Below are 24,505 nucleotides of genomic sequence, written 5' to 3' on the forward strand. Positions count from 1 at the left end.
TTTTGAGAATCAATGATGCAAATGTGGAACTTGTAAGTTTTGGTTGAGAATTTTTATTCTATTTGTCCAAGCTAGTTTCTGAGATTATCGACCACCCTTTCTTAACATTCTATATATATACTTTAATGTATGGGACTTGAGGATCCCCACCAGCCATAACAAGGGCAAGAGAAATTTGGTTGGGCATGAGCCTAAAGTGAGTGGGTCCATGGCCACCCGTGGCTATGCCAATGAATGAAAGGTTTGAGGTTTACTAGGTGTTTATATACTGCCTATCAAGATTATCTAAGCGGTTTTACAATCAGGTACTCAAGCATTTTCCCTATCTGTCCCTGTGGGCTCACAATCTATCTAAAGTACTTGGGGCTGTTTTCACAATGAGTAAATCAGGCATCTCGTTCTGAAACATGTAGCCCTAGAGCAGTGGTCTCAAACTCGCGGCCTGGGGGCCACATGCGGCCCGCCAGGTACTATTTTGAGGCCCTCGGTATGTTTATCATAATCCCAAAAGTAAAATAGAACAGTTTCTTGATCATATGTCTCTTTAGCTATAAATTACAATATTATTATCAAGACTTAGCTAAAAGGAAAGATTTATAAACTATAAAGAGTTTTACCTCATGCAAAATTGTCATTTCTTGAATAAGACATTAACTATTTTTTTCTGAGGCCCTGCAAGTACCTACAAATCCAAAATGTGGCCCTGCAAAGGGTTTGAGTTTGAGACCACTGCCCTAGAGCATTCTGCATGAAACATAAGTTCCAGTCTTCCCTTAAAGTACAACACAAAAACATGAGTCACCCTGCATAGCTAACCTTGTCTAGCTAAGGCATCAAAGTGGCTTAGACGTTCAGGTACAATAACTCAATTTCCTACAGAGCTTACACTGTAAGGTCATCTTCATCATAAAGTATATAGAGACAAGACTCATAGATCTTACTCCACCCAAAGCCCTGCCACCTTTCACTCATTTCCTTAGTTTCCCTTCCCATCCTTTGTACCCTTATAGTGCTTCTCTCTCTCTCTCCCTCCCAGCCTCTTCTCCTGCTGTCTGTCTGTCCCCTCCGATCCAGCACTACTTTACTTCATGTTCTTTTCTCTAGCCCTCCCTTCCTCTCTCCATGCTGTTTCTTTGGCCCTCCTCCATGCTGTTTCTCCGGACCCCTCCCCTTCCTCCTCCAATGTTGCTTCCCCTCACAACCTCTCTCTCTAACTCCCAGCTCCCCCACCTACCTCCTCCCCGGGCAGCCAGCAGTGGCAATGAGGTGAGCATGCTGCCACCGACCTGCCTCATAAGCCACCTCTCTGCAGCAGCTTCCTGTTCCTGCATAGGCAGGACCTGCCCCCTACCTCCACTTCCCAGAAATTTCCTGGTCACCCAGTGGGCCCCAGACCACTAACACTGTTTCAAGTTTCAAATTTATTAGGTTTTTGTATACCGCCTATCAACATTATCTAAGCAGTTTACAATCAGGTGCTCAAGTATTGCCTCACCTCCCATTTCATGTTGTCCCCCCCACACATACACCAGAGGTTCTGTGGTTCAGGGCACTTCAGGCTCAAGCATTCCAAGCCAGGGCATCTAGTATATGAAGAGCTTTGACCCTTTATTGCTTATTATGTTATTGCCTATGTCATCTTTTTCTGAGGACGTAAAAATCCAGATTGCTGAAATTGTGGCTAAGATACAACTTTGGATGTTTAGACTTAAACTTAACTCAGATAAAACAAATTTTTTTCTTGCCAGCCCAAATGATACCATTTTAGACAAACAGATCTTAATTAATGATCAAACCTTTGAAATTGTTCCTTTTATTAGATAGACAGTTAACATTTGAGGATCATACTGATCTTAAGATAAAAAGATGTTTTATGACCCTCTGGAAACTCAGATACTTTGATTTTGCTTCTTTTAGAATTTTGGTACGGTCTTTAATTCTGTCTGTCTTCGACTATTGTAATATCATCTATCTTGCATCATTTAAGAAAAATTTACAACGTATTCGATTAGTACAAAATACGGCAGTGCGCTTAATTTTTGGCCTGAAGAAATATGATCACATTAGTCCATTTTATCGACAATTCCATTGGTTGCCTTTTGAGGCACGTATTCTTTTTAAATTTGGTTGTCTTTGTTTTAAATCTTTTTGGTTTGGCTCCGGGATATCTAGCCTCTCAATTTAATTTTTATACTTCATCAAAAAACAGTTGTAATAAGTCAGTGTTCATGTATCCTTCAGTTAAGAACTGTCGTTACAAGAAATTTTTGAATGGGACATTTGCCTTTCAGCTAGGCAAATTGAACTCTTGGTTAAGCCCGCTTATCTGTCAAACAGATTCTTATAATGTTTTTAGAAAACTTTTAAAAAAACACTTGTTTGATAAGTTTGTTAAATAACTATGTAAATTTCTTTTTGTCATTTATATTTATTAACCTGTTGTACCTATCACTGATTGTACAGTCTTCTTTGTTGTTAACCGCCTGGAACTTCGTGGTTGGGCGATATACAAGAATAAATTTATTAATTTATTATTGTGCAAACTTAGATTGTGAGCATTTTAGGACAGGGAAATATTATGAGCAACTTAAGGGAATTTGCCTTGAGATTCTACTAAAAAGGAGTGAGCAAACTCCAAAATTTCTTCACCTTCTGCTGCCCTCTTGGAAAATGGTGGTACTCAGATCCCAATGGTACATTAGAATAAACATCACTTGGGTCAGTCTGCCAAATAAACAGTAGCCTCCCATATTGGGAAGCATTTCCTTACTTTGCATACTGAACCCTAGAGGTCAGGCACCACCTTTTTCTAAGATGATGGCAGGAATTGAAGAATTGTCCCTGTTCCTGTCCCAGCAGTTAACCACGGGAAACCATCCTCGTGTCATTCTTTAAGGAGACAGGGAAGATTCAGAGTATGAATGGACACAGCCACTGACCTTCAAGCCTTGCATTAAGAACGCTGATGTAGAAGAACTGAGATTAAGATAGATGCTAAAGAGTGGCATCAGATGGTTTCCCACAGTTATCCATCCCCCATGTCATTCTCTGAGTTTATTGGTTCATGGATTTGCAGTAGCACGAAGGCTCATTGATTGAGGAGATCTCCCTATGCCAGATGTCCTGATCAGCACTTTACCTAGATAACTTTGCTACTCTCATATAGGGTCTTTATTTCAGTCCTCAACTTTATAAGAACATAAGAATTGCCATACTGGGATAGACCGATAGTCCATCAAACCCAGTATCCTGTTTCCAACAGTGTCCAACCCAGATCCCAAGTACCTAGCTAGATCCCAAGTACTAAAACAGATTTTATGCTGCTTATCCTAGGAATAAGCAGTGGATTTCCCCAGCCATCTCAATAATGGCCTAGGGACTTCTCTTTTAGGAAATTATCCAAACCTTTTTTAAACCCTGCTAAGTTAACTGATTTCACCACATTCTCCAGCAATAAATTCCAGAGTTTAATTACGGTACATGTTGTAAGAAGAAATATTTTCTCCAGTTTGTTTTATATCTACTACTTAGAAGCTTCATCACATGCCCCCTAGTCCTAGTATGTTTGGAAAGAATGAACAAGCAATTCACATCTACCCTTTCCACTCCACTCATTATTTTATAGACCTCTTATCATATCCCCCCTGAGCCGTCTTTTCTCCACGTTGAAGAGCTAGCCGCTTTAACGTCTCTTCATAGAGAAATCGTCCCATCACTTTTATCATTTTTGTCGCCCTTGTCTGCACCTTTTCTAATTCTGCTATATCTTATTTGAGATACGGCGACCATAATTGCACACAGTATTCGAAGTGCAGCTGTACCATAGAGTGATACAAGGACATTATAACATTTTCATCTTTGTTTTCTTTTCCTTTCTTGATAATTCCTAACATTCTGTTTGCTTTCTTAGCCACCGTACGATGTCATTGTGTTGCATCTATGCATGCTCAGAGGCCCTCCAGATGCAGCCTGGACTCGGGGAAGGAGAAGAGACGAGTTTTGTGTGGGGTCGGGGCTGGGGTGGAATGGGGCGGGACCACCTTTCCTCTTTATTTTCTTCAATAAATCTGGTAACCCTCACACCTCCATCCACGTCCTGCTATAACCCTTATCCCTGATTGGTTTGGTTTATTTATAATCTGCCGCATACAAGGCGAAGTACATCAACACATTCATAAATAGACATAAATAACATTTCAATTATTTTACAAAGATAAAAATGACCGCCAAATTACATAATCAGACTGACATATCAACATTAACAGCGTCAAACAACCCTGCCATCCCTAAAGCATCAGTTCAATGAGTTCAATGAGTCATAACAAAGCTGATGAAGTCATACTCTATATTTCATACCACACAACAAATGACATTTTAACAATTTCTTGAAAGCCTGCAAACTTTCTTGCTGCTTAATGAAAGAAGGAAGCTTATTCCACTCACCTAGTCCACTGTCTGCAGACTTAACTCCTTTCTAGACGGTACGGTCAAGTTCACTGTGTTTCCGAACCAAGCTTTTGCATCCCAGCATAAGGTGATATGCAATCCATCAAGTATTGTGGGGCACACCCTTGCACAGTTGAGTAAACCAACAGCAATTACTGTTACTTAATTCTAAACTCAATTTTTAATCAATACAGCTTGCAATAATACTCTGACACATGTTCATTGCTTTGAAGACGGAATGACGCTCACAAAATAGAGTTTTGCGCCACCTGCAGAGAATTTAGCACCGTCATTGGAACACCAAACAGTACCACATTACAGTAATCAAGAACCGGAAGCACCAACAATTGGAGAATGATTTTAAAATCCCCCCCATGACACATAATGAAACAGTTTACTTACCAAGTGTATCTTATAGTACACTCTCCTAATCAAACTTAGGATTGGTTCCCCCTTAATGATAAATTCTTCTTGGAAACCTAGTAACAGAATGATAAACTTTCTTTATGGTTATTGTGTACAGTGACACCTCGATTGCTGCCTGTTGCCATGTGGTGGAAAATCACAGCAATATGTGTTACTGTGGGACAGTGGCATCCTGTGGTTAAACTGTGAAACCCATCCTTTGATATAGTAGCACTCTTGGTTTCATTGTATTTTTCTTTCCAAAACAGCACAGTGTTTGGGTACAACTGCATTCAAACTGCTCTGATCGTCTCCCTCCAAGTCAAAGACACACACAAAGACAACACAGAGATACAAACGCATACAGAGGGCATGTTCCTGTGCTTTCTCCACTTATTCTGGTGGTGGCCCCATCTGTCGAAAGTGGATCTGATACAAAGTGTATCTGAACCCCTGTGTGTCTGATTCTTCTTTTCTGGCAGCAATGAGCATGTAATTGGCCTTTGGGAGCCCACTCCACTTGTCAAATATGTTCTGTTAGAGCCCTTTCCCTATGCCAGGGGGTCAGCAAACTACGGCTCTTTGACCACATGGCTGCGGCTCTTCGCTTGTGGGGATCACGGGATGTGTAGCTGTCTCCTGGTGGTCTCCTCCTTCCTTTCAGGCAGCAGCACGTGTTTCTTCACAAAGCCACGGGCAGCTGACCCGGAAGGCTTTCGTGTGCAGCATGTTGGAACTGCTGCCCATGGCTTTGTGAAGAAACACATGCTGCTGCCTGAAAGGAAGGAAGAGGAGGCCGCCAAGAGACAGGTACACACCGTGAGGGGGGGGGCACGAAGCTGGGTCACAAAAGGGAGGGAGGGGAATGTTGGGACACAGAATGGAAGGAAGGAGGAAAGGAGGGGGCGTGAACTTGGGACAGAGGTAGGGAGGAAAAGAGATGCTGGGGTGGGGAGGAAATAGAAAGGGAGAATTGTTGGACATGGGTGTCTGAATGAGAGGGGAAGAGATGGTGCACATGGGGAAAAGAAGAAAGAGGAGAATTGTTGGGCGTAGAAAGGAAGAGAGAATTATTGGACGTGGTGATGGGAGAAGAGTGAGGTAGAGATGCATGGAAAAGAGAGAGATGAGAGTGGAGTGGTAGTGGAGAGGGAACAGTGGGACAGATGGAAATGGATGCAAGAGGGAGGAATGTTGGACATGGTGGTGAAGGGAATGGAGGGAAAGATGCAGCATCTTGAGAGGGGTGATAGAAAGACAAGAGGCTGGTGGGCAGGGGCGAAAAATGCTGCACAGGGTCCGGGGAATGAAAGAGGGAGAAACGATGGACGTGAAACAACTGTGTGGAAATACAGTGTTAAAAGTCTCATTAAATTGTTTTTCTTTATTTTCTGTAAGTACTTGGAGTTTTGTTTTTGTGCTAAATGCATATATACCTAAATCACATTTAAAAAATTGTATCTCAAACCCAATTCTCTACCCATAGTGACTCTTTGTAAATTTTGGATCAAACATTTACAATAAAATGGCTCTTTGCTTTAAAAAGGTTGCAGACCCCTGTCTTATGCCCATCTAACACAGCCCATTATTTATTTTTAGTATTTATATACCACTTATAGCCTAAGTGGTTTACATTCAGGTACTCAAGCATTTTCCCTATCTGTCCTGGTGGGCTCACATTCTATGTAATATATCTGGGGCAATGGGGGATTAAGTATCTTGCCCAGGGTCACAAGGAGCAGCTTGGGATTTGAACCCACCACCTCAAGGCCCTAACCACTGTGCATACACTCTCTAATGTAATCACTAGAAGCCTTTCTCTTACCCATTGTGGCCACTCAGAGCCCCCATCTCCTCAATACCTATCGAGTGTTGTCCCCGTCAGTGGCATAGCAAGGGTAACCAGTGCCTGGGACAGTGGCACCTCTTCCCCCCCCCTCTGCACCCATGCCTCTTCACCAAATCTTTTTAACTTTGGTGTGAACAGTGATTAACTTGCTGCCCACATCAGCTTTGGCGCTCTCTCAGACGTCACTTCTTCCCACTGGTCCCTGTGAACATTCTCCTCTACCTGGGCAGCACAGCCTTTACAAAAATTGTGCTGTTCAGCACCTAAAACTACTCTGATTGAATGTATATCTGTACACATACCATCTCGACGTTTACACTAAGCAGGCAAGGTTACATGCAACTAGAGTGGGAGCATTTTCTGGTGCTGGTCTGGATGCTTGGAATTGTATTCCCTTTTACATTAGAAAGTAAGAAGGTGTCCTCCAATGTTCATTGGGAATTCCAAATGAAGATAGTTTTACGTCTCTATATACCACCCATGCCGGAAGGGTATTACTCCAGTTCATAATTGTCTTAAATGCTTTGGTCCTGTCCCCACATTCTCCAGTTTTGTTTTTTTTTGGGTTAATATACTACTTGTTTGTGGGGCCAGCGGTGGATTCCAGTCCCACGAGCACTTTTTAGATACTATAACGTCACATCTCCAAAACCAAAAGGATTGTCTGCTTTTGTGGCTAGAGTGATGCTACTCGGCAAGAAGGCCATTCTGACTAATTGGTTGTTCAGTGATCCGCCATCTTACAGTCATTGGAGATCGTTGATGATTGTACCTCTTCGGAACGTAGGCAATTTGATGATCTTGGCCAAAGCTTTTGTTTGATTTGGGAACATTTTTGGATGGATCTTACTCCTCACGCTCGGAGTAGATTATTGAACTTGTGAGTTTGTTTATGTTTTTGCCTTGTGTGCTCCTGGGCTGATATCTCTGCACGGGAATTGGGGGGGGGGGGTTGTTGACTGGGGGAAGGGGACTGTACTGTGCACATATATGAGAATACTGTTATAACTCTTTGTTTGACTTGCTGGCACATTTGAAAATTTAATAAATATATTTAAACATACATTAGAAAGCAAAAGGATGTAACTGTGTTTAAGAAGCTTTTAAAGAGACATCTTTTTTGCAAAATGAAATATGGGTGTTCAGCACCCATATTTCCCTTATCTGCTTATTTTGTATGATACTTGGATGAGATTTATATGTATTTATGGTTGTCTTTGTAATACTTACTGTAAATGTATTACTGTAACCCACCTTGTTAAATGGGGGATACAACTAAATAAATTATAAACTCTCACATATATACACCCCTTAAATGAACATAGGGTGTCAATTTGCCACCAGACTCATGACCGCTCACATTCTCACTAGAGGAAATGGAGAGCAACGTGCATATTTAATCCTGAACTAACAAAATTTCACTCAAAGAAATAAACTCAAGGGCTGCCATCCGTGCCTTGTTTCTGATAGCACATGGCAGCAAATGCTTACAGGAAGAAATGTATAACTCCAACCACCCCTATCAGTGCCCATGCATTAGTCAGAGTAGTGGTTGAGGGATGCCCTAACTGTTCTGGTTGAGGGATGCCCTAATTGTTCTGTGCAAAATTGTTTATTGGTCAAAAAACTCAATTCAAAGGCACAAGATTAAGAATAACACAGACCAGATTTCAATAACCTGTAAAGAAACCCCCCTACCCCTCACCCAAAAAGAAAAGAAAAAAAAAAGGGCATGGAGCAGCATGAAACTGTTCTGTGAAATAGACTCTAAATAACTTATCTTCCTATTTGCCACAGTACCAACTTATGAGGCTTCAACTGGTGAAGGCAAAGTGTGCAAAACAGGGTGCAATTTAAAATATTCTGGCTGATACTCGGCATTATTTAACCAGCTGGAACTGAAGAGCCTAACAGCCTGAAGAAAGCCTCTGTATAAGACTCTGGTGAGACCTCATTTAGAATATTGTGTACAATTCTGGAGGCCGCACCTTCAAAAAGCTATAAAAAGGATGGAGTTGGTCCAGAAGAAGGCTACTAAAATGGTGTGTGGTCTTCGTGATAAGGCATATGAGGATAGACTTAAAGATCTCAATCTGTATACTTTGGAGGAAAGGCAGGAGAAGGGAGATATGATAGTCGTTTAAATACCTACATAATATAAATGTGCATGAGTCTAGTCTCTTTCATTTGAAAGGAAACTGCAATAAGAGGGCATAGGATGAAGTTAAGAGGTAATAGGCTGTGGAGTAATCTGAGGAAATACTTTTTTACGGAAAGGGTGGTAGATGCGTAGAACAGTCTCCCAGAAGAGGTGGTGGAAACAGAGACTGTGTCTGAATTCAAGAGGGCCTGGGATAGGCACGTGGGATCTCTCAGAGAGAGAAAGAGATCATGGTTACTGTGGATGGGCAGACTGAATGGGCCATTTGGCCTTTATCTGACATGTTTCTATGTTTCTATGGTGTTGACTGATTAAGTAGCACTTAGTTAAATGTGAATAGTCAGTATCAAATAACTAGTTATCTCCACTGAATATTCGCAGTTAGCAGCTAAAAGTTAACTGGCTATATTGTGTAGGACCTCAGACCCTCTTTCCAGACATTAAAAATTGGGTCCTCAACACTCCCGCCAATACTCAACATTCAAACTTGGATTTCCAATTAACTTTTTCCTGCCAAAATTCAAATTCAAACTTGGACCTCCGATGAACTTTCCCGCCAAAATGCAAATTCATGACCAACAGCCTTCCCTGTTCTCAGTCAGGTCAGCCCAACAAACTTTCCTGCCAAAAATTCAAATTTCTCGACCCACAGACTGCCCTGTTCTCAATCAGGTCCATGAACTTACTATATATGAAGACACACTGCAGACCTCATAGCATACCCTGAAGAAAGCCATAGCATGATCACTGAAACGTTGGTTCTTTCTATACAGATGCGGCGAGACCCGGAAACCTGCTACAATTATGACGCCAGCCAATGTGACAAATCCAGGGCTAGTTCAGAGGTTTTCCTCTGAATAGCTAGGATTTGCACTGTGGCAGGTATGTAGTCCTGTCCCTTTAAGGCAAAGTGCTGTTAGAAGCAAGGGAAGGAAGCCCAAGTCTGCTTTCCCGCCCTAGTTTAGGGGCATGGCCTTAAGCTCCCAAAAGGCCAGGTCAGATTACAGGAAGGGAGGCAGGAACACAGAAGGTAGAGTCACGAGAGGCACAGGGAAGGAAGCTGTGAGCAGGGCAAGGAGAGATGGTCTGAGCACAGACAAACCAGAAGCCCAGCTGAAAAGCAGTGTGAGTTACCTTCCAGAGATTACCCCTCTGACTGGGTTATGCAAGAAGAGGAAGAATCTCCTCTCAGCCCAGAAAGAGTATTATTTTCACAGCCTGAAGCTATTGAGGTTGGTGGATGCTTACTGGAGTTTCAGGAATCAGCCGAAGCCATGCTGATCAGCTAGATCAGTGAGTTTTGATTTTCACTTAACTTACCTGCCTGCTAATATATGATTTTTGGTTTCATGTTTGTGAAAGCACAATATTACTGGAAGAGTGTTTCTCAAAGGAGAGAAGTGTGTGGAATTATAGGCTGGAGTCAGCGCACTTTCTCACCGTTTGTGCTAATTCATGTGCTGCGTGCAGCTGGGTTGTCTCTGAGGTTGCTATGGCTACTGAGAGCAGAGCAAGAGCTGCAAGCCGTGTGAGTCATTCCCTGCTACATACTGTTAAAGAATACTTGTTCTCTGCCATAAGAAATTCTCCGTGTCTCAAAAGGAACTGTTTAAAACTGTATGTCATCAGAGCACTGTTGCTGAACAAAGCTGGTACAGACTGCCTTATCCAAACCAGGGTTAAACCAGCACAGCAGTTGACATCTGTTAAGAAGCATAGCCAAGAATACATTGGTTTTTGTGAAATATTTATTTTGAACATTTCCACTTTTTGCTTTCATTTTGAACTTCTCCAGTGCACTGAACTGAAGTCTGAGTTTGTCAGGGTGTTTTCTCTATACAAAGACTATTCCAATTTCGAACTATTTGCTTGATGCATGTTATGAACATCATCTGTGCTGTGTGCAAGAAACATAACACAGGATTGGAAGCTTATCTGGCAGATGACCTAAATAAAGCTCTATTCTTGTTTTTGGAAGCCATTCTGACTTGGTGTCTGTTGGTTGATTACCATCTTACTTACCTGTATCTGCACTAGTAGGCAGTTGCCTAGCTTGGATGAAAATCCTGAAGGGGACCCTCAAGCTACAGAGGGCATGCTGGGGAGAAGTCTGTCACGGCCCAAACCAAGCCAGTTAGGCGCCTAGGGGTGACACCGCGGAAGCCTAAGAGAATAGCTATATAGTGTGATAGCCAGCAGTTTTCAGTGATGAGCAGCTACGTTTTGTGACCAAATTGGGCCGTGTAAGTAGCAGTCCTATCTTTGGCTGTTATAAACTTAACTGGTCAGTACTGAATATTGACTTGGCCAGTTAACTTTTTAACAGCCTACAATTTGTCATAGCCATTTTTGGTTACTCACGTCCAGTGTTCCCTCTAAGCGGGCGGGTGTTGTGAGCAAACTTTTTTCACTGTGAGCTAAAAATATCGGGCGCCAGCAAGTTATGAGCCAAATAAATATGTTGCTTTCTACCACAGAACTTCCTTACGTTTGTATGGAATCTATCCCCTTTCAACTTTAGAGAGTGCCCTCTCGTTCTCCCTGCCTTAGCTACTAAGTCTATTCCCTTCAGTACCTTGAATGTTTCTATCATGTCCCCTCTCAATCTCCTCTGCTCAAGGGAGAAGAGGCCCAGTTTCTCTAATCTTTCGCTGTACGGCAACTCCTCCAGCCCCTTAACCATTTTAGTTGCTCTTCTCTGGATCCTTTCGAGTAGTACCGTGTCCTTCTTAAAGTACCAGTGCTGGACGCAGTACTCCAGGTGAGGGCGTACCATGGCCCGGTACAGCAGCATGATAACCTTCTCTGTCTCTTCAGTCCAGCATCTGCCCCTTCCATTCACTGTCTGTCTTTCCCTGCCATCTCTCCTCCTGCCCCCCCCCACCCCCCAATTTGGTCTAGCATCCATCATCTTCCTTCTGTTCCCCTCATGGTCTGGCATCTCTATCCTTCCCTCCCCCCGTGTGGTTTTTAGCATATCTCTCTTCTCATTTCCTCCACTCAGATCTGATCATTCTCTGCTCTCTCTTCCCTTTTCTTCTCTGGTCTTCCTTCTCTATTTTCTGCCTCCATCTAAATTAAATTCTTTCTTACTATTTAGTCCCGTTTCCCTCTTTTCACTGTGTCTACACACAGCTTGTCACCCCTTTCCCTCACCCCTCCATTATCTTACTATTTTCTTCCCCCTTTATTTATCTCCTCCTTCCATCCAGTATGTGTTCTTTCCCCACTTCCATTCAGCATCTGCTCTCCCTTCTCAACTGACATCCATCTGCCTTCTGCTCTCTCTCCCTTCTTCTCACTTCCATCATCTGTCCCCTTCTCTCTCTCTCTCATCTCCTCCATTCCATCATCTGCCCCTTCTCTCTCTCTCTCTCCCCCCCCCCCCCAACTTCCATCATCTGCCCCCCTTCCCCTCACCTTTGTGGGTCACTTTCTTTCCCCTGAGGGTGGCTCATGTCACAGGGGAAGCTTTGGCCGAGCAGAACCGCTTGATTGACAGTGGAACTTACTTGATTGATGTCGATGCTGGGGCCCGTTGCCGTTTGAAGGAAAAAAAAAAAGGTGGAAAAAAGGAACCTGTAAAGGCGAGAGGAAGGGAAACCTCCAGGACAGCTGCTTTTTGCCCTCCTTCAGCGGCCCAAGAGTTCAGACCAGCAGCGGCAGCTCTGTATGCTTTTAACTTCGGCACAGAGCTGCCCCTAATCAATAGTTTAGCGCGGTTTCATGAGGCAGCCTCGGGGCCTTTGATAGCCGGCCCGCTTCGATGATGCGATGTGGGCCGGCCTAGCAAAGGCCCCGAGGCTGCCTTATGAAACCGCGCTAAACTATTGATTAGGGGCAGCTCTGTGCCGAAGTTAAAAGCATACACAGCTGCCGCTGCTGGTCTGGAGGTGCGGAGACAAGGCAGGAGGCAAACGCGGTGGAAGGCAGGAGTCCCGGCACAGCGACTGCAACAGGAAGTTGCAAGTCAGCTGACGCTGGCCTTTCGTTGCGGCGGGGACCGAATCCTTTGCGGACCGGCAAGATTTTGTTTGCGGACCGGCGGTTGAAGAACTGTGCTCTACACTGTGTGCGCTGTGACGAGAAACTTGTGCGCTGCGAGGTAATATTTTGTGCGTCAGCGCACCCCAGCGCAGCTTAGCGGGAACACTGCTTGAGTCACGTCCTCTCGGTTACTCCAGTCAAGTTCAAAGGCCCTTGGCCATTCTCTAGCCCAGGGGTGGGTAATGAGGGCCACAATCCAATTGGGTTTTCAGTATTTCCCCCATGAATATACATGAGATCTATCTGCATACAATGGAGGCAGTACATGCAAATAGATCTCATACATATTCATGGAGAAAATCCTGAAAACCTGAGTGGATTGCAGCCCTCATTCCCCACCCCTGCTCCAGCCATTCTAGTCTGGTTTAAATGCCCTTGGCGACACTGGATATTTTAGACAAGTTGGGGCTTACTGGGAGCTAGGCTCATACCTATATTCCTCCTCCCAAGGGTCACCCAAGAGTTCCAGAAGCAGTTCTCTCTTTCTAGGGAAGACAGTCCTCATGGATGCCACCCTGGTTGGTGCAGTCCTGATACAACCCTCCAAAAGTTCTCTTGTTATTCTGCTTCACAGTCTTTAGTCAACTGAGGTGAAAGTCACTGCTCACCCCTTTTCTCTTCCCCAGGAGTCCTTCTTCTCCTTCTCAAATTAGTCACTTTCTGCATCACAGATTCATATGCAAATTAAGTCTCTCATTAAGGATTCTGGTCAGACCCAGGTTGTCTTCTGAAAGGGGATTCTTTCCAGCTCCCTAGGGGCAGGTGACAGAGCACTCCGTCACAAAGCCAAAAAAAAAGGATATTCAATGCCGATCTCCGGAAGCAGCCTGGCATTTTATATCCACTGTCAGTGCCGACTGTTGGAGTTATCCAGGCTGTCTCTAGGCAGCTGAATATTGGGCTCATTGTACCCAGTTTTGCAATGTTTCTGAGGTGATAAGCCAATGTCTTTGGCTGAGGTGACCACCTCATGTACTGTATGTCAGGTCTATTATTATGATCATCACAGATGTTATTGGAAAAGCCTCAGTTTCTGCAGACTAAGTTGACTGTACTTTTTGTGGTTTTGTGCTGAATTTCTAGAATTGTCTACTGGATCATATGAAGGTAGAGGCCACTTACGTGAAATTTAGAAAATTGGTAAAAGCGTGAAGAGGTTTTAAAATGGCATGGATAAAAAAAAAGGGGGGGTTGAGGATTTAGGGACATGAAATTGTGGACTGGGTGTTATTTTGTGTTTTATATTTGTAACTTGCTCTAAGTTTAAATAAATACATAAACCCCTTCCACACATGGATATTTTACTCCAAGAATAAGTGGTAAAGTGATACAAAAGTAAATGTGTGCACAAGTGAATTTTCACAGTTAACTCCTGCATTTAAGTGTGAATGCACTACACTTTTAATTCTGAAGTCAAGTTTGCCCAGGATAAATGGAACAGGTATCTGGACAGACCAACTACTACAAAACCAAATGACAGGGTAATACATACACAGGAAACTCATCCAACCCTGGGTTAAAAGTCCAAAAGTAGTCGGACTCAGTGGGCTCCTGCGGTCTCCTAGTTGCTGCAGACAGACATGTCATATACAATGTATGTGCACTCGTACACATGTGATGATACAGAATGTCAGAAAGCTGGGTGGTGAGCACAGGAGGAATGGAGGTCTGGAGGCTTATGGTTATTAGGTCAGGGACACTTCCGTTCCACACACTGCTTTCCTCCTTCTTCGTACTCTTGTTTGGAGATCCACATTTGCTGAAAAGTGCCCTGAAATACATATGAAACAGTTCTGTTAGAGCTCAGCCCTGGCATCCCCTTCTAGCCCTGACCTGCAGCCTACCTGTTCCTCAAAGTTTCCACTGGACAGTTCCCATTTACTTCCACAAGGCTATGCAAACGAAACCCCTCCACTGCATGGTTCATTTTTTTTAAAAAGGGGGGTGAGGTGGGTAGAATTGTACACATAAACTGGAGATCAATAAGACTTCATTATAAAGGTTTTATTGTAATGAATTAAGAGACTATGCTTGAAATGTTGGATCAGACCCCAACACGGTCCCTGTTTTTACTTGAAAACCTGCTTTAGGGATACATATATTAACTAGAGGTCAAACAAACAATAACAATCAATACATTTATACAGTAACAGTAATATCAAATATAAGAATGTAAAAAATGAATAAATACATATACAAGTTAGCGTGCAATTATTTTATAAAAGAAGATAAATAACATTATATTTATGCTGTAGTAATGATATAAAACCATAAAAAAACTAAAACCAATTCAAAATACATGAGTGAATTGTGCAGCTCACATACCATAACTTTTTTGTTGTTTAAAAGATGTATCTCAAACACAAACGTGTATATGTGTATGTGAAAAACTAAGAATGAGTGCAGTGATTTTAAATATATGCAATACTGAAAAGTAATGGAAAACATTTCCAGTGGATGGTGGTCTTGGAGTATCAATAAATGATAGTAGCTGAAAGTAAACAGACGTAAATAAACATGAGCAGCCATACAGGAGGAGTGTATGTATATGAAATCATGTGTTGAAGAAGTGAAAAATGAGTGTGTGACAACCATGTCAGCAGTATCATGACTTAGTGAGTGCTCGCAAATTGCATGTGAAAGAAAAAGAGAGACAAGAAGGGAAAACAGCCAAGGAGAGCAGAGTTTGCCAAACGGTGACTCCAAAAGACAGGCAGCTCCATGTCACTAACAAATTGCTACTCAGAAATCAAATAATGAAGGAAGAGCCAGCTTACCCGTATAGACGCTTGTAGCAAGTAACTAAAGAAACCAGCACTACTAAAGATCGTTTAATGCCATAGGTTCTTTGACACATCAATTTAGTAAAATATATTGAGCTTTGAATGGACCCCTGATGAAGGTCCTTTAGCTGGAACAAAACTCGTGTACACATCCTGAAGTATATGATCAGGCAGGTCCAAATAATATAACATGCTGCAGCTAGATTTCTGATGGGAAAATCGAAGCAGACGAGTGCCACCCCGCTACTGAAAGAGTTACACTGACTCCCGATTGAAAGCAGGGTGAAATTCAAGATCATGTTGCTGACACACAAACTCATTCATCTTTCAGAACCGCAATGCCTAGCAAACAGAATAGACAACCATAAACTGACTCACACCCTATGCTCAAGCCTAGAATACCTACTGGAAATACCCTCCTTCAGAGACATCAAATACAAAAGCGTCAGGACAAGCATGCTCTCGGTGATGGCCCCAATGTGGTGGAACTCCCTTCTGAGGGAATTAAAACTAGCAAAGGACACCAAAAAGTTCAAGAAAGGAATAAAGATGATACTCTTCAGAGAACACTTTAGCAAATAAAGAAGCAATTAGGGGGAAAAGCAACATGGAGAAAACAGCGGGCTACTATCCACTTGGAACATGAAAGGGTGAACTCACAAATAATACAAAGAAAGATAAATATATTGTATACAGAAACTATAATAATACTATATTTACTGTACATAGATGGTATATATAGTTAAGATATACATAAATTTAGCTCGTGTATTGTAACACCTTTACTGAAGTTCATGCAAACCACTCTGAATTGACTCCCCAGTCATTAGTAGTGGTATAGAAGCTTCTGAATAAACATAAACCTGTGTTGGTCTTTATTAACTTATCTACCAGCTTCATCATTTGGTCATCTCTACTTTTTCAACCATGAAGAAACCTTGAGCAGAACCGCTCTTATCCACATAAGAATGCCTAACTTAGTAGTGTGTTATAAAACCATTTGTCATGGGGCATACAATAAAAAACTACGCAAGTCTCTCAGAACTACACACGTGTATATTTTCTCCTCTTTAATACTCTGATTTGACATTATCAGGTTCATACTAGAGAATGACACGGGGACAAATTTTTCCCCATCCCCGCAGGAACTCATTTTCCAGTCCCGTCCCCACGAGTTTGTTTCCTGTCCCTGTCCCATTCCTGCAAGCTCAGTCCTTATCTGCACAAGCCTCAAACACTTTAAAATCATAAGTGTTTGAGGTTTGTGTGGTTAAGGCAGAGCTTACAGGAATGGGGCAGGGACAGTGACAAAACTCACAGGAACGGAGAAAAATGTGTTCCCGTGTCATTCTTTAGTTCATACAGCATGAAACATCTTACAAGGATAAGATGCCACAAAATAAGCAAAGTATCCTTGACTGGATGGCAGAATCTTCTTTGTTCCAGTATAGAACTGGAAAATGATATGCCTCTTCCCTTCCCTCCACCTCCCAAGAAGCAAAGGAAAACACACACTCACTAGGGAGGCTAGGATGGAGCCTCCAATCCATGGGCTAAACCTACGCTCCATTGTGCTGTTACTGGCGATCAGCTTCAGACGCATGCTCTGCGGGAGACAGGAAAACAACTTTGAAATCATTTTAAGCTCTGTGTGCAACAGCGGTTAAAAAAAAAGCAAGTAGAATGTTAGGAATCTTGGTAATAAGAAATAAACCCCAAACTGGAGAAAACCATAATGCCTTTGTGGAACAGAGGGACCTGTAGGATTCTACCAGTTTGGGAGGTAGAGACCTCTCATGGTTCTAATAGCATAATGACCTTTTTATGGTACCCAGTACTTTCCAGAATTAAGAGGGGTCTCCTTACCAGTCAGATAGAGGTTGGAGAGACCTCATAAAGGAGGGATCCTGAATGGTATAGATACTGAGCCCAAAGGCAGTCTCTTGTCTTTGCACATGGCTAAGCCACCGACCACAGGATTTCTGTATCTGGTTGGTTAAGCCAGCATCCGAGTACCACTTAAGTGCATAAGGAATTAGGGGCAAGAGGAAGTGTCTGAGAGAAGGAGAGAACCTCTACCAAAGATGGACCAAGGGAAGAAGCACCTGCAGCCTCTGCGCCCAAGGAAGAAATAGAGGATGCAGAATACTTAGCTAAGGAGGAGAATGCCAGTTAGAGGAGAAGAGGGGTATTTTTCAACCCCAGGATGAGAAGAAAATGTGAATTGTAATTTACAGTTCCACTTTCTACATTGTGATTAATTACATTTTTGTTCTGACTATTGAAATTCTTTCAGTACATTTTATTGGTTTAAAATCAAACCAGGACTGGACCATGAGTGTGGATGTGGAAGCAAGTCTGAAAATGAATGATTCCAGGAGCCAACAACTTCTCAACTTTAGCTGCTCCTTTTCCAGAACCTTGTGGAAGATCCAGGCAAGTCCGATGGATTCTGCAACCAATAATATTCTAATGTGGGCGATCGGAGACACACACCCATCCGCTGACATGGATTGCTAGGTAGCGATCCCGATGCATGTGCAGACCATCTACTTTGTCTGTAGATGATCTGGGCATATGTCTGCTGTCTGGTTTTTTGGGGTTTTTTTACTGGCCCAGAATCACCTGCTCTCTGCCGCCCTTCCCCTCCCCGCAGTGTGAACCTGTGGTTTTAACCTGCGGGTTTAAAGCAGGTTAAAACCACGGGCTCGTGCTGCAAGAAAGGGAGGCAGAGAGCCGGGGAGCAAGGCAGAGAGCAGAGAAGCCTGATCAGAGCAGAGAACCAGATCAGGAGAATCAGGGCAGAAAGCAGATGTTTGCACAAGCGACTGGTCCTCACCAGTTGATTGTTCTTGATCGGCCAGCCAATTGGTGTGTCAGGAAAAATGTGTTGTGAATCGCATCCTTCCTGCTTTGCATGCCGATTCCCCTCATTTGCATGCATGGATCGGATCGCTACACAGGTTAGTGAATCAGGTCTGAGGAAAATCGGGTCGTAAAGGGCTCGCAAACAGATCGGTACACAATCGGTTTGCTTAGTGAATCTAGCCCTAAGTGCCTCCCTGCAGGCAATGGTCATTTATCGTTTTAAATGGTACTAGGACAAAACAAATGTTTGTTTAGGATACACCATCTTTCAGGGAATGACAATCAAAGCAGTTTACAGAAAAGAAGTAGCACTAATTAATCAATTAGTAAAGAGCCAGCGAAGAAAGACAATAAAGATGAGAAGGCAGTTGGAAGAAGACAGCCATAAGGTGGACAGGGAGAGACATGCACAAAACTCATAAGAACTCATAAGAACAGCCATATTGAGTCTAGCCCAGTTTCCTATTTCTAACAGCAGCCAATCCAGGTCACAAATACCTAGCAGACCCAAACAGTAGCAACATTCCATGGTACTGATTCAGGGCAAGCAACGGCTTCCCCCATGTCTGTCTCAATAGCAGACTATGGACTTTTCCTCCAGGAACTTGTCCAAACTTTTCTTAAACCCAACTACACTTACAAATGTAACCACATCCTCTGGCAACACATTGTCTGGCAAGTTCCAGAGCTTAACTATTTAATTGAATATCCCCTGTTTTTGATACTTTCTGAAAGGGTGAAAAATTAATTCACTCTCACCTGTTCTACACCACTCAGGATTTTGTAGACCTCAATCATATCCCCCCTTATCTATCTCTTTTCCAAGATGAAGAGCCCTGACCTCTTTAGTATTTACTCATACAAGACAAGTTTCATTCCCTTTATCATTTTAGTTGCTCTTCTCTGAACTTTTTCTAATTTTGCCGATTTTAATTTCTAATTCCAAGCATCTAAACATTTATACGTTAAAAGACAGGCAGGAAAGGGAAACATTTAAATATTTTCAAGATATAAATATATGGAAGACAGGCCTTCTTCAATGGAAAGAAGGTTCTAGAATAAAGGGGTCATAGAATGAAGGTGAAAGAAGGCAAATTTAGAAGTAATCTAGGGAAATATTTCTATACAGAAAGAATAGTGGATGTGAGGAGCAGTCTTCCAGCAGAGGTAGTGAACATGTGGACAGTATCAGAATTATAAAAAAAATATCCTTGACAGTCTGTAAGGCTATATGATCTTTTTCTGCCACCATTTCCTATGTTTCTGTGTTTCTACATAACTCTTCTTAAATCACCCAGAATGCAGTGGGTATGGGGGCTAAGATACTGGTGTAGACTCACTGCCCAAAATTCAGAGCTATTTAGCTGGCCAGGAATAGTTCCTGGTCAGCTAAATAGCACATGGTTGACTAAATAGCACCTAGCCACCTAAGGGCAAGATGGCCTCTGAATTTTGGTGGTTAGTAGCTAACGGATAGCCGGCTATCTACGAAATTCAGACCACTAGTCGGCTATACTGAGTGGACAAATCAGGCTGTTTAAATATCTGGTCTATCTTTGGCTGCTATAAATTTGGCTGCTATAAATATCGTCATGGAGGTAACAAATAGACTGCTTATTCAATGCCAGTCACTGGAAATGGCCTGGCATGAATATCCGGGCTCAGCACCAACCGCTCATACCTAATGATTGGGTCAGCACTACCTAGAGTAGGGCTTCCCAAATCTATCCTATTGCTTCAGAAACATGTGATAAGTTAGCACATCTTAGGGATAGTTTGGGAAGCTTTGCTCTAAACAGAGCAAAAATTCTTCATGAGGGAAACGTTGGGTCATTAAGGGCACACTCTGCCAGTCCAGTTTCAACCCCCCCACTGCACCTGTGGTCTTGTAGATCCAGTGTCTCCAAGAAAAGCAGGAACTACATTCATTTGGGGTAAAACCAGTGCCAGCTTGACCCCTTTGGATTACTCTGGGAAGGTTAACACTTACAGGGGGTGTTTTCTGCGAAAGCTCTCGATTCAATCGGTCCGTGAAGCCTTGAAGCAAAGTGTTCCCACCAGTGACAATAACGCTGCCGTACAGACCCTGAAAGTAAATGAGAAATAAATTCTTAAATAGCAGGACATGCTATTTCTAGAGCTAGGATTGCCAGCTCACTTGGAAAAAAAAAAGGCTTGATTTTATCCTGTTGCAGGTCAAGTTTCAAGTTTATTCATAATTTGGTATACTGATCTTCACAGGTATCATATCTGGCTGGTTTACAGTATTAAAAATTTAAATATCTTAAAAAAATAAATTAGAATTAAAAATAGGGCAGGTTGGGGCCAAGACAAGGACAAAATTTAAAAGGAGCAAAGGGGGAGGGAAATTTTAATTACTTTATTAAAATAAAAATAAAAGGATGGGAAGAGGGGGGAGGATAAAACAGGAGGAAAAAACCGGGGGTCGCTTCTTAAAAGCGGTTCTCTATTTGTGTTTTTTTTGTTTTTGTTTCTCTTGATCAAGATTCTTAACTGCAATTTTGATATGCATCTTTGAATAGAAATGTTTTGAGGTTAATTTTAAATTTGTTTAAGGAATTTTTGCAGCGAAGATGCGGTGACATTGCATTCCAGAGGGAAGGGGTAATTGCGGAAAAGATGGTATTTCTAGTATAGTATATGTCTTTGAGGGAACTGTTAGTAAGTTCTGATTGGAGGATCTAAGGGCCCTGGAGGGGGGTGTGAGATAAGATATTTGTCTAAGAAGGCAGATGAGTGGGAGATCTTAATTTTGAAGACAAGTAGGAGTATTTTATAAGTTGTTCTATCAGAAAAAAGACACGGAGCTTGATGTACATTTACTCTGATTCAGTTCGGTGACACATATGTCCTTAGCAAACTGGGAAAGAGAGGAACGAGGAGGTATCAGTGATGGGTATAAAAGATGGCAGTGGTCAGTTGACTACTTACCGGTCTGATGTCAATGTCACACATGCCAATACTGGTGGTCACCACATGGCCCACACCCAGCATTGTGTTGCCCGACAGGCCCTGCAAGACAAGAAGCATGGATGTTCAGATTTCTCTGGCTTGGAAGTAACATGCAGCAGTATGGGCATGCTAGTGATCTGAGACTCCTGCTACAAAGGGCTTCTGGCCAAAATCAGAAAAGAAAGATTTACCAGTCAATATTCAAGCTGTTTGGCCAGCCGGTCCCCACCAATATTCATTGGCTGGCCATCTTAAGTTCAATGGCTAGATAGACCTACCTAAACAGCAGATCTTTGGCCGCTAGGAATTAGGCAGCCAACCAATGAATATCATTTAGTCGGCTATGGGAATGACGATAGTGCACCATGCAACCACAAATCAACCAGAACCACAAATCACCATACAACCACAAATCAACAAAATATTACAGAATTCATTCGCGGTCATGAGAAACCTAAGGCAAATTCAAAAATTCTTCAACAGAAAACAATTCCAGCTCATGGTCCAGCCCCTAGTCCTAGGTCTCCTTGACTACTGCAACATCCTATATCTCCCCTGCCCCGCAACAATGATAAAACAACTACAAACAGTACAAAACACAGCCCTGAGACTAATCTATTCACTAAGAAAACACGACCACATCACCGAGGCACATCTCGACTCACACTGGCTCCCAATTCAAGCAAGAATACTATTTAAATTCTACTGTCTATTATTTAAATCCATAAATGGTGACAGGCCAGCCTACTTGAACAACTGCCTAATCCAAACTACCACAACCAGACACAGGAGAACCCAGACACCATTCACATACCCTCCAATCGGAGACATAAACCACAAAAAACTGTACGATGGCCTTCTAGCCACACAGGCAGCAAAACTAGAACACCAACTCTCCAATCTACTAATCACGACCCCAGACTACAAAACTTTCAGAAAAGAAATAAAAACCCCGCTATCCAAGAAATCCATGAAGACGAACTAACACCGTATGAAACATTTCAATCCTCTGAAGCAACCTGCTCTACTCTGTAACACCTCTGGACATGTCCAGAAATTCTCTTCTGTAATCCACCTTGAACCGCAAGGTAATGGCGGAATAAAAATCACTAATGTAATGTAATATGTCTTGGCTGGCCATTAAAAAAACCCCTCAGGCACACACACACACATACAGACAAGAAATTGAATTTAAAATCTTTTACATAGATTAAGGAATTGCTCTCAGGGGTTCGATGAGTTCCTTGCGTTGTGTCATCAAATATTTGTAATACATTTTCTTGTAGTGGCTCTTACAAGTTAGTACCTTGACATTTGAGGGGTCAAACAGCCCTTCTGGGATGCGCAACCTCTCTGCCCCATAATCCGTGTTGTATCCATTTGGCATCTCGTAGTGGACTGTAGGCATCTGTGCTGCCACCCTGCCAACAAAAATGTTTCAAGTTTAATGCCCAAAGGGCAGCTTAGTATTTTTTTCACAAATACTTGTGAAACCCCACTACAGTGACCCGGCAGCAGGGGCTCTTCCCGTGTCGGCACATTCTTATCTAGTGCCAAATTTATTCCCTTGCCAAGTCTCAGAGCTTCCCAGAAGTGTAGCAACATTCATTTCGCAATCTTCTCTTTTGTAAAATTTTCTTTTAATTAACCTGGATGAGGAAAGAGTAGTAAACTTTCTATCTTGCTCGCAAAATTCAGCTTTGGCATCAATGCACCATTTGTCACATGCTGCTAAATGCTTGCAATACTGCAGACACCTTCTTTACATAATCCTTAAATCTGGCCCAGTATGACTTTCTCACAGTCTTCAAGAATAATTAAAACTACTGCAAAGTAGAGAATAACACAGGGGCAAATTTGTCCCCATCCCTGCAGGAACTCAGTTTCCCTGTCCCATCCCTATGAGTTTTGTCACTGTCCGTATCCTTGCCTCATTCCTGTAAGCTCTGCCTTAACTGCACAAGCCTCGAACACTTATGATTCTAAAGAGTTTGAAGCTTACGCAGATGAGGATGGAGCTTAGGCATTGATGGAATGAGGCATTATGACATCACAATCTGAGCTCTAGAATGTTGCTACTTAGGATTTTAAAGGGTTTGAGGCTTGTGCAGATGAGGACGGAGCTTAGGCATTGGTGGAATGAGGCCTTATGACATCACAATCTGAGCTCTAAAATGTTGCTACTTATGATTTTACAGGGTTTGAGGCTTATGCAGATGAGGACGGAGCTTGCAGGAATGGGGCAGGGACAAGAAAAGAACTCACGGGGACAGGACGGGAAAATTAGTTCCCGTGGGGCCGGGGAAAACTTTGACCCCCCGTGTCATTCTCTACTGCAAAGCAGAAGATACTAAGGGGCTGATTCTATAAACAGCGCCTAATCAGCTGGTACCTACAAAATTGGCGCTGGCCATGTGTCAATCACACTTAAGTGCTGTTTCAGAATCGTGGCTAGTGGCGCCTATGTGAAAACTTAGGTGCCTGAAATATCAGCAAGGGTTTTAAAGGCCTACATTTCAGGTGCCTAAATTTTTGGAGGATCACGTCTAGTGGCACCTAAGTCATGCTCCGCCCATAGAAACGCCCTCTTAGGTATTAGGCAGATAGGTGCCTATCACCCAGTTTAATTTTATTTTTAGCAATTATTTAGCCTGTTAAGGGTGTTTTGCCAATTAAGCTCCCCTTTTACAAAACTGTAGCACGGTTTTCAGTGCTGGCTGCAGCAGTAAGAACTCTGATGCTCATAGGATTCCTATGAGCGTCATAGCTGTTACTGCTGCAGTCGGTGCTAAAAACCGTGCTCCAGCTTTGTAAAAGGGGGGTAAGTTAGGTACCTAACTTAATTTTTTTTCTATCCTGTTCTCGCCAATGAGCTCAGAATGGGTTACAGGTTAACAAATATAACATACAGTTAATAATAATAATAATAACTTTATTTTTCTATACCGCCACAATCTTGCGACTTCTAGGCGG

At 42.6% G+C, this 24,505-nt stretch overlaps 2 protein-coding genes across 4 annotated transcripts in view; one reads left to right on the top strand and one right to left on the bottom strand.

Moving 5' to 3' along the window:
* The window catches only part of GNB2 (G protein subunit beta 2), a 212,245-nt gene that overhangs the window by 38,453 nt on the left and 149,287 nt on the right, over positions 1–24,505 (top strand). The window lies entirely within an intron of this gene.
* Positions 14,599–24,505, bottom strand: part of ACTL6B (actin like 6B) — a 46,421-nt gene continuing 36,514 nt past the window's right edge. The window contains exons 10-14 of the mRNA XM_033923770.1: positions 22,839–22,953; positions 21,512–21,592; positions 20,550–20,645; positions 17,211–17,297; positions 14,599–14,679 (exon numbers count right to left, since the gene is read on the bottom strand). Of these exons, the coding sequence (XP_033779661.1) occupies positions 14,599–14,679; positions 17,211–17,297; positions 20,550–20,645; positions 21,512–21,592; positions 22,839–22,953 (460 nt within the window). The remainder of the gene's footprint in view (positions 14,680–17,210; positions 17,298–20,549; positions 20,646–21,511; positions 21,593–22,838; positions 22,954–24,505) is intronic.

The sequence above is a fragment of the Geotrypetes seraphini genome, chromosome 16 (assembly GCF_902459505.1).
Source record: "Geotrypetes seraphini chromosome 16, aGeoSer1.1, whole genome shotgun sequence".
Lineage (NCBI taxonomy): Eukaryota > Metazoa > Chordata > Amphibia > Gymnophiona > Dermophiidae > Geotrypetes > Geotrypetes seraphini.